Source organism: Musca autumnalis, unplaced genomic scaffold (genome assembly GCF_047663935.1).
Source record: "Musca autumnalis isolate F117 unplaced genomic scaffold, ASM4766393v1 scaffold_1, whole genome shotgun sequence".
Classification (NCBI taxonomy): Eukaryota; Metazoa; Arthropoda; class Insecta; order Diptera; family Muscidae; genus Musca; species Musca autumnalis.
This window is the reverse complement of record NW_027411644.1, coordinates 330,379,846-330,390,584: the sequence shown is the minus strand read 5'-3', so window position 1 is coordinate 330,390,584 and position 10,739 is coordinate 330,379,846. Positions and strand designations below refer to the sequence as shown.

General features: G+C 32.0%; 1 protein-coding gene across 1 annotated transcript; it reads right to left on the bottom strand.

Moving 5' to 3' along the window:
* Ude (Uracil-DNA degrading factor) lies at positions 1 to 4,788 on the bottom strand. Its single transcript, XM_073962865.1, has 4 exons — positions 4,513 to 4,788; positions 4,188 to 4,394; positions 3,921 to 4,101; positions 1 to 845 (listed from the first exon to the last, which is right to left on the bottom strand). The coding sequence occupies exons 2-4, from the start codon at positions 4,330 to 4,332 to the stop codon at positions 170 to 172; spliced, it is 1,002 nt and encodes a 333-aa protein (XP_073818966.1). The 5' UTR covers positions 4,333 to 4,394; positions 4,513 to 4,788; the 3' UTR covers positions 1 to 169.
* Positions 4,789 to 10,739: the final 5,951 nt, after the last annotated feature.

Sequence of the window (10,739 nt, the reverse complement as noted above, 5' to 3'; positions counted from 1 at the left end):
TTGTGCCACAAAATATAACACATTTATTATATAGGATTACAAAAAATAAAAGTAATAGTTAAGAAACTGAAAAAAACACACTTAAATCTACATATTTTTGATAGGACACACATCCTTATGATTAAGTACTATATATGTATGTATAATTATCTAGAATGACACGACTACTTTATGAGGTCTTGGCTTTTTTGGCTGGAGATTCGCCATTTTCTTCCTTGTCTTCTTTCATATGTTCATCTTTTCCGCTTTCGGTTTCATCATCGGTATTGCTACCACTGCTGCTACTGCTTGCTGACTCATCTTCGCATTTGCGTTTTTCGGCCTTCTTGGGACTGTCGGTTTTCAATGTGGCTACATAACTTTTTACCTTGTCCGGTTGAGGACTATATGCCCAATGGATCAACTGCATATGGAGATCACTTGGTTTGCCATTATCATCGAACAGTTTAGCTTCTTCTTCCTTAATTTTAGCCAACAGTTTGGCAATATTTCTGTTACGTATAATATCCCACGAAGTACTGCCGTCTTCCTCGGGGAACATGGTACGTAAATGTTTGTAATTGCCTTTGGCTTTGGGACCACCATAGGCCTTGAGAAATTCAGCTTGCAACTTATCATCTGGTTGGGGTAATTTCGCAATCACATCATAGGCGAAATAGGCGCGATTGTTTTTAATGAGATTTTCGGTTTCGAATTTTTCGAGGAAATCTTCCAAAATTTTAACACCCTCTTTGATCGATTGAATTTTCTCTTCATTTTTGGTACCAGAAAGAACACGTTTGGAGCTACCAATGAGACCTTTAACGGCAAGCTTTTGATATTCAGGATCACGATCTTCCAAAATTCTACAAATAAAAAGAAGAAAAAGGTTACATGTACATATATTTAAAGTTTATGTATTAAACAATAGGTATGTTCGTTTACTCAATAATGTGTACAAATGTGTACAAGTCCAGTAACTTCTTGTAATCGACTAATGTCTTTTGCATGGTACTGTAGAGTAAACGAACAACATTCAGTAACAATTTGTACAAATTGTAAGTAAACGAACGCACCAAATGTCTTAACAATGAATATGCTACCACGTATGCGTATGAGTTATAAATACTTTAATAAATTAATATAAATCATACTATAAAGGTTAAATAGACTTAAAATTTGAAAGTTTTTGAAGAAGGCAAAATACGCTAGATAAGCAAATATTCCAAAAAGCATACTTTATCGAAGCTTTTCATACCCCCATTATCACAAGTCTTCATTTGTTATTGATTGGATTCGAACTGATTTATAGCGTTCCGGTTAACTTAAGGTATTTACCTAATTAACTGCGTATTGTGTCAGCGTTAAAAAAAAACACACAAAAACAAAATGCATGTACACACAATTAATTAGGTAAAGACATAAAGTAGTGATAAATTTCAAGGAGGAAGATCATCTTAGCATTAGCTTGAACATTATATCTTAAATTCCTCCGTATTGGTTTATTTTGCGATTTCAAACCCATCAAATAGTGAAAGAAATTATATACTAATGGACCATAGAGTAATTTTGTATACATACATATGTACATAGAAATATGTAATTATTTTAGAAGTTTTATTTTATTTTAGTGAAAACAAAAAACATTGAAGACAGCAAATTGTGAAATATGTATATAACTAATCATTCATCGTAATAAGCATATGTACAATGTACATACATACATACGTATTTCACAAAAGTTGTTCATTGTAGGAAGTGATTAAGATATGTATTAAATATTACATTCGTATAGATTTTAGATGAACACTCCACTCCGTTGACATCATCGACATGCATAACTCTAACTTTGAACATGTTTTCATTCACTTTCAATTTATAATCACATTGTTTCCAAAACTAAATGGAATTAGTAATAATAGGCACACACACACGCACTAAGTATAATATTCAAATGGCCAAGATAAATGAGCCGTTTTTTGTGTAAAAAATATTCAAATATTAAATGTAAAACATTTAGGTACGGCATTTAAGGCAATTAATATTCTATGAGAGTAATATTTCAGTCACTGGCTTATTTCAAATCTCACTGATGACGTATAACAACCATAAAGGTATTTGGATGTTTTGAACATTCGGATATTATTTGGTATACATACGGAATATACATACATGCCTATACACATATATGTATGAAAATTCAATAAAATGTGCTATTTATTAGTTCATAAATGTGTTTGACTCAATGTTTATTTATATTGACACAGTCAGTGTACATATGTGTAATGAGTGTTTGTAAGGGGGGAACATAAGAAAAACCGGCAAATTTTGTTGATGATAGTGTGTTCGATTTTTTGTTTTGTATATAACAATACCACACTTGTATACATACGTACATACATATGTACATCGTTTATTATTATTACACTGTACGGATATATTAGAATTTATCTCGGAATCTTTGGAATTCATATAACAGGCAATTTATAGGTCAAATTGCTCCAATACCAATGATTTGAAATTTAATTAATTAATTTGAAATAAAAATTCACAAAGAATATATAGGTAGATATTCATAGGTAAATACAAACAAAATTCGTGTGAAATTTTCAAAAGACAAATTCAAAACAATGGCTAGAGCGGCTTTTACATCTAACATGTTTTATAAAACGTACGTCATTTGAAATGTCAATTCAATTGAATATCCGTCAAATAATCGAAACCCCTGTTTTAAACGCAAGTGTAAAATGCGTTTAACTAAATGTTATCGTTTTTAAAACTCCGTTGTTTGTAAATTTAGTGGAACAACTAATGGGTACATGCTTTGTTTTTATTTCAAAACAATATGTATGCATGTGCACATGTATCTAGAAAATAAAATAAATTACCAAGTGACATCATTTCAAACATCGACCTTCGCGCTGTTAAATCTTTTTTTCTTTTGCTTTATAGGTACATATTTGAATCGAAATAGAAATGGAAACGCATAACAAAAGGAATCAGATAGGTAAATTGAATGCGATACATGCTTGGAAACCATATGCTTGACAAAGTGGAAAATTATTGTACATATCTACGAGTAGTATGTGCGTATATTGACACCCCACTAGCCACACGCAGAGAAAAAAATATGTTTGATCCAACAATATTCCAAGAGCAAAATATGTATTGTTAACATATTGTTGGATTCCTCATGTAGTATTTTAAATCCAAAAATAGTTTGTGTCAACTGAACAATATTTCTCTCTTTTCTTCGAAAATTTGTTTCTCTTCTCTCGCTATTCGATGTCGTGTTGAAAAAACAATTTTGGTGAGTTGTGGTGTGTTTGTATGACATGCTGCCTTTACCTTTGTTTTTGTGTGTATGTACTTGTGAGACTCTTGTTTTTATTTGTTTCTGTTTTGTTTCATTCTTCTTTCCTTTTCATGTTTGTTATGGTGTTTAATTATTCCTTATGTTGTGGTGGGTTCTTGTGGCCTTTTGTTTGTCTTTGTTGTCAGCCAATGCAGCAAACCATGTATTGTGTTCATCAATGATTGCAATATTATACGCGACATTTATATCCAAGTTATGCGAAAAGTGTATATGAGAAGTATATGCACTCAAATCAAAAATTTCTGGGCTGGTTTTCTGTATTGACAATACTTTTTGTAAACAAAATTAGATTATGATAGTTCCTACAATCGGTATTGTTAACGATTTTAACAATATTGCGGAAATTTGAAAGTTGTTTTTGTTTTCTATGTTTGGAACAAAAGATGGTATTTTTGGATTTGGATTACAATGTTTGAACAAAACAAATACATTTTTGGAACCAAAACATATATTTTTGTTCCAACAAAAGCGAAAAATATTTTTTCTGTGCGTGCATACATTAAGACTTGACACTAATGATTCCCTCATAAAAAATGAACAAAAATACCCTCCAACGGCTACTTACTTTAAGGTTTTTTCTGCTGCCTCTTTGTCCTTGAAACCTAAACCTGGAACGGTTTCTACTTTATCGTCAGTTGTAGTTTTGGCATTTTTATTTGCTGCATCGCCACCGTTTTCGGCTAACCACTTCTCAAACACTTCAATAGCATCATTGATATTTTTAACTTTATCTTCGGCTTTGGTCACTAGAAATTAAACAACGACGAGAGGAAAAAAAACAAAACAATTAGTACAACACTCTTATGGATTTCTACGGCATTGATAATCTTACTTGAGAGTACACGTTTCGCTCTGCCCAATAGACCACGTACTGTTAATTTACGATATTGCATGTCATGGCTTTCCAACAGGACCAAAGTCTCCTCGGCCTTTTCCTTATTTTTAAATCCAAATTTTGAATCTTCTTTATCAGCCATTTTAATATAGATTTATTCTAGTTTGCACTTTACGTCTTTCAACACGCACGGCTAAACCTCAACTGAATAGAAAAAATTCAAACAAATTCGTAAGTTCTTAAAATATTTTGAATCGTTCGGTCTGTGGTATAGATATAGCTAGCTCTCTATTTCCCATACTCGCATTATGCACATACTTACAAACATATTAACAAGTAATACTTTGTTAGTGTAGTTATAAGTTCCTAGCTGCTAGCTGTTGTTAGTAAACAAGACCTGCTCTCCCCTTGTGTCTAACGACAAGAGCGTGAATGGATAACACGTTTGATTGGAGCACAACGAGAATATTTATTTAATAAAGCTCCCACATTTAAAAATGATGTCATTATGCTCTACTCTGATACTCGAGAGACACCATTCACATTACCACATACATCATAGCACGACACATCTTCGCTCACAAAAGTTGACTGTGCTAAAGGTTTTTTAAGATAGAACGCGTTTATAACGGCCATTGTATGCAACTATACGTTTACAGTGGAGCCCAGTTCACAAACAGCCCAGCTGTTGGTACGAACTGCGACATTTGATTTTTTTTTAATAATATCTCTAAATTTAATAAAAGATAATAAAAAATTAAGTTTCATTGTTTTATTTATAAATTTACTTAAAACTAGAAAATAATTTGTCGCTTAGCCTCAATAAGTACAAAACGCTTGCCGTTTCATTTTGCCACCATTTTTAATTTAAATACATGCGTTTTATTTGAGGGATTCCATCATGTGGAAGAATATACTTATTGAGGCTAAGCGACAAATTATTTTCTAGTTTTAAGTGCATTTATAAATCAAACACCGAAACTTAATTTTTTAATTATTTTTTATTTTTAACTTTTTAGTAAACAAATTGTTTGACCACTGAGTAGTCCATAACCAAATTACAGTCAATTTAGGTCGAAAATATAGATATAAACTTTAAATTGGCTGAAATCGGGTTGTATCGTTATATGGGGGCAGCACCAAAATCTGACAATTTTTTGTGGGGAAGTTTCCGTACAATTGGGAACTCCAAATGCCAAGTTACAGCCAATTCGGACTAAATATGAAGAAAAAATACTCAAACACCTTAAATCGTGTGGTACCGCTATATGGGGGCTATAGAAAACAATGGACCCATATTGGTGTTGGTTTCATGTATTGTGATCCAAATCTGAAAATTGCGCTAAGTTTCAGTTCGATTGGTCAACTACAACTGTGTTAAAAAAGAGTTACTAGATTTGAATTAAATCGGGTGGTACCGCTATATAGGGACCAGGGTTTCGGAGTCGGAGTCTACGAGTCGGAGTCGAGCAATTTTGCTGGAGTCGTAGTCTGAGTCGAAAAAAATATACTAGAAGTATTAAATAATACTAAATATTGAAGCACTGGTATTGGGCGAATCGATAAATGAAATTTGTTATGAGGATAACTGTTGAGATTGGATCAGAATGTTTATTTAAATCCGCCTTTAAATGTATGAAAGGTTTCTACATGTAATACCATTGACATTAGGTGAACAAGTAGAGCTAAAACTGTAACATTTGAGCTAAGATCCTGGATTTTAAAAATTGTATTGAAAAATGTACTATTGTTTCCAGGTTAACACGAATTCAGTTTCTAAATAATGTACAGAAATCAAAAAGTCAAACGTACCTTTTCAACAAAATTGTTTTTATCTTTGTTGTCTATTCTAAAAGCTGTTCTACACGGTATGTTTTTTACATATTTGTGCATACCAACTGTCACTTTTTACAAAACTGAATTTTGTACACATGGTGTGAACCATACAGAAATTTCAATGGATGAAGGTGTTATGTGCATACATATGTATATTTTTCAAATAGAACGCGCTCTATTCTCGTATGTACAACCAAAGGTAAACAGCTGTTTTGTTTGTACGCGGAATAAATAAAGAAAACAACAGAAAACGAATGAAAAATAAAATTTTGCCGTGCAGAAGGAATCACATATGGGCGAAAAAAAGTGACAGTTGCTATGCATGAATATGTAAAAAACATACCGTGTAGAAACCCCATTAACGTTATAGTAAGTTCATTTGAAAAGGTAGATCTATGCGGCTTGTGTTTTACAAAAAGGCTTTTACATCCTGAGAAAAAAAAAACCTAAAATAAGATGTCTCAAAAAGTAACTGTTATATAGGGTAACATCTTCTGAACAATGGTTTTCTACATTTTGATATCACAAATTCCAAAATTCGGTTGGAAAATTTGGATAAAATGTTCAAAATACCCATACCGTTCTAATAAAACATGGACTGGAATTTAAGATGTGGGCCGCTGTTGAAGTGTAGAGGTCTTTTTTTGAAATTCGAACAATACGTATACGAGCAGTACTTGAAAGAAATTAAATATCAATTGAAATAGGTATTAGTACATCAAAATGTTCAGTGTTCTCCATATTAAATATTGTTTGTTTGTATGTTATTCCTTTTCCGCTTACGAAGTAGCGGGCATTTTGCTAGTTTAATAGTAAAACTCGTAAAAGAGAGAACTGTAAAAAATGTTTTCTCACACAAACGTTTCTTGAAATAGTTCGGGAACGGAAAAATGGAAAATACGTCAAAGAAAAGTGGAACAAATGTCAAAGTCGGCGTATCAGCCAATCAGACGCCGGCTACCATGTTACTATTTTTTACACGCTCAAATTTGTCGAGTAAAAACTTTTTAAAAAGAACGCCATTCAGCGGCATTTTTTGTTTAAAGAGAATTGAACATTTTACAACTTTTTTGTGTACGGGAACGGTTTTTCGGGTAAAATGTGTAAAAGTCGTTAAAGTTGTAAGAACTTTTTAGTTCTGGAACAAAGCTAATGTAACAAGTTAAATAAAACGAGTTTTGGCCTTTAATAGCTCATTTAGACTACCCATAAATCCTCGACTGGATTTAATAAATCCAGTACAAATCTCATTGCATTTAGATATACATTTTGGAGGATTTAAATGGCAGTCAGCTGATTTTTGTTCATAGCACAATTACCAAGGTAGATGCATCAGCCCATCTGATCGAATTTAAAACGTCAAAAGAATTTTTTGTAAATTGTATTCGTCTCAAAAAACATACGTCAAATTACAAATTTATTGTTTAATACTGAAAATGTTAGCACATTATGCTACTAATTTATCTTTTAGACATCATAAATATTAGTCTTGGTTGACTAAAATCAACTTTGTACATCAAAAAAAATTAATTGTTCCGCCTTGTTTACAATTTTTTATATTTTAAATAATTTTTAGTGTAGCAATTCACCAATGCATCTACCTTGTTTCTTGTGCCAGCTTGCAACTTTTTGTATTTTCTAGCAACATGTTGCAAAAAACAGAGTTGTAAACGAGGATTTATGCCAGATTTAAAACAAACCCACTCAATAGGAGGATTTATTTTTGTATGGGAAATCTGGTAGATTTTGGCAGGATTTAGCAAATAAAATCTGATAATGAGCTAAATCAGGCTAATGAAGTCATATCTAAATGGGCTATAATAGCCCATTTAGATATGACTTCATTATAGCTCATTTAGACTAGCCATAAATCCTCGACTGGATTTAATAAATCCAGTACAAATCTCATTGCATTTAGATATACATTTTGGAGGATTTAAATGGCAGTCAGCTGATTTTTGTTCATAGCACAATTACCAAGGTAGATGCATCAGCCCATCTGATCGAATTTGAAACGTCAAAAGAATTTTTTGTAAATTGAATTCGTCTCAAAAAACACACGTCAAATTACAAATTTATTATTTAATACTGAAAATGTTAGCACATTATGCTACTAATGCTAACTAAAGAGCAAATAAAGAATTATTTTATCGCAGTTTGTCCATCTAAAATAAATAAAGAATTATTTTATCGTTTAGACATCATAAATATTAGTCTTGGTTGACTAAAATCAACTTTGTACATCAAAAAAAATTAATTGTTCCGCCTTGTTTACAATTTTTTATATTTTAGTGTAGCAATTCACCAATGCATCTACCTTGTTTCTTGTGCCAGCTTGCAACTTTTTGTATTTTCTAGCAACATGTAGCAAAAAACAGAGTTGTAAACGAGGATTTATGCCAGATTTAAAACAAATCCACTCAATAGGAGGATTTATTTTTGTATGTGAAATCTGGTAGATTTTGGCAGGATTTAGCAAATAAAATCTGATAATGAGCTAAATCAGGCTAATAAAGTCATATCTAAATGGGCTATAATAGCCCATTTAGATATGACTTCATTATAGCTCATTTAGACTAGCTATAAATCCTCGACTGGATTTAATAAATCCAGTACAAATCTCATTGCATTTAGATATACATTTTGGAGGATTTAAATGGCAGTCAGCTGATTTTTGTTCATATCACAATTACCAAGGTAGATGCATCAGCCCATCTGTACGAATTTGAAACGTTAAATGAATTTTTTGTAAATTGAATTCGTCTCAAAAAACACACGTCAAATTACAAATTTATTATTTAATACTGAAAATTTTAGCACATTAGCTGTGTCTTTTTACGTGATCATTTGTAATAATTATTACTAATGTTGCAGATTTTGACAGTTGTATAGAGGAAAAGTTGCTGAAAAAAATGTTTCAGCAACATTTAGTAAGTAAAAAGACACCCCTATTATGCTACTAATGCTAACTAAAGAGCAAATAAAGAATTATTTTATCGCAACATGTTGCAAAAAACAGAGTTGTATACGAGCGCATTATCAGGTTTTGTTTGCTAAATCCAGCCAAAATCTACCAGATTTCCCATACAAAAATAAATCCTCCTATTGAGTGGATTTGTTTTAAAACTGGCATAAATCCTCGTACACAACTCTGTTTTTTGCAACATGTTGCTAGAAAATACAAAAAGTTGCAAGCTGGCACAATAAACAAGGTAGATGCATCGGTGAGTTGCTACACTAAAAATAATTTAAAATGTAAAAATTTGTAAACAAGGCGGAAAAATTAGATTTTAATCAACCAAGACTAATATTTATGATGTCTAAACGATAAAATAATTCGTTTATTTATTTTAGATGGGCAAACTGCGATAAAATAATTCTTTATTTGCTCTTTAGTTAGCATTAGTAGCATAAAGCGTTAACATTTTCAGTATTAAACAATAAATTTCTAATTTGACGTATGTTTTTGAGACAAATTTTTACATATTAAATTATTTTTAGTGTAGCAATTCACCGATGCATCTACCTTGCTTCAAAGACATAAGCTGTGTTCCTTTACTTACCTGAGGTTACCATTTTTACCATTTGTTGCCATTTTTAACCTGCAAAGCGTTCCTTAACCCCGAAAAGTTGCAAAACTGCAAGCAATTTTTAAGAGAGTGAGAGGGGAGAGAGAGCGAAAATGGCTTTCTCTTCTACCACAGGCTACCAGCAACATTTCTGCAGGTAAAAAATGGCAGAACTGATTTTTCGACTTTTGTTTGACGATTATTTCACAATGAAAAAGAATGGACGAAAAACAGAAGAAAAAGTCGAACGCTGACAAAACTAAATTAAAAACTGTGAAATAAAACAGCTATCGGCACCAATACAAACGCATTGTTTGCGGCCTCACGCATACGAGTCTCTCTCGCTCTCCCCACAAACAGCGTGTGCGTTAATGCATTGCTAAAATTAAAAATCATTGAAACAACCGACAACAGAACCTTCTTCATTGACTTCCGAACCAAGACTGAGTGGTGGTTGTTCTGTTGTTATTCTCATCAAGGGCACGTGTGCCCCTTTTTGCCGGATGATGAAATAAAAGACGAAAATTGATTTTTTATGTTTCTTTTTGACATTGCTGCCAGATCTACCATTTTTCCGTTCCTTTACTTTTCTGGTAAAAATGTTTACGAGAGAGCAATTTTGAGCGATTTTGACACTTTTCTCTTTTACCACGGTTACCATTAAAAAGTAAAGGAACAAAGCTATAAATACAACAAGATAAGACATTTTTTTGCTATCATTCTTCAGTGAATGGCTTTTGAATTTAACATAATAGCTGTGTCTTTTTACGTGATAATTAGTAATAATTATTACTAATGTTGCAAATTTTGACAGTTGTACAATGGAAAAATTGTTGAAAAAAATGTTTCAGCAACATTTAGTAAGTAAAAAGACACACCAAATGTTATATTACGATATGGTGATATAACATTTTTTCTTTTATACATTTTTACGTATTTAACCGAATTTACCGATCCAATTGACATAGAATTATTCTTGAATAGATCCTTGAATTCATAAATTTCGTTTCTGATACCATTACATGAAATGTTCCTCCTTGGTTACGATTTTGAATTAACTGCAACCTGTTAAGGGTAATGTTTCTATACAAAGTTTCGTAAACATTTTTTTGTTGCATGCATTTTGTCTAGTCTTAGTTGTATT

Coding starts and splice junctions, on each gene's coding strand:
- Ude (XM_073962865.1), bottom strand. CDS start 4,332: ATGGCTGATAAAGAAGATTCAAAATTTGGATTTAAAAATAAGGAAAAG. Junction 4,102..4,187: donor AGCGAAACGTGTACTCTCAA/GTAAGATTATCA, acceptor TTTAATTTCTAG/TGACCAAAGCCGAAGATAAA. Junction 846..3,920: donor GCAGCAGAAAAAACCTTAAA/GTAAGTAGCCGT, acceptor TTTTATTTGTAG/AATTTTGGAAGATCGTGATC.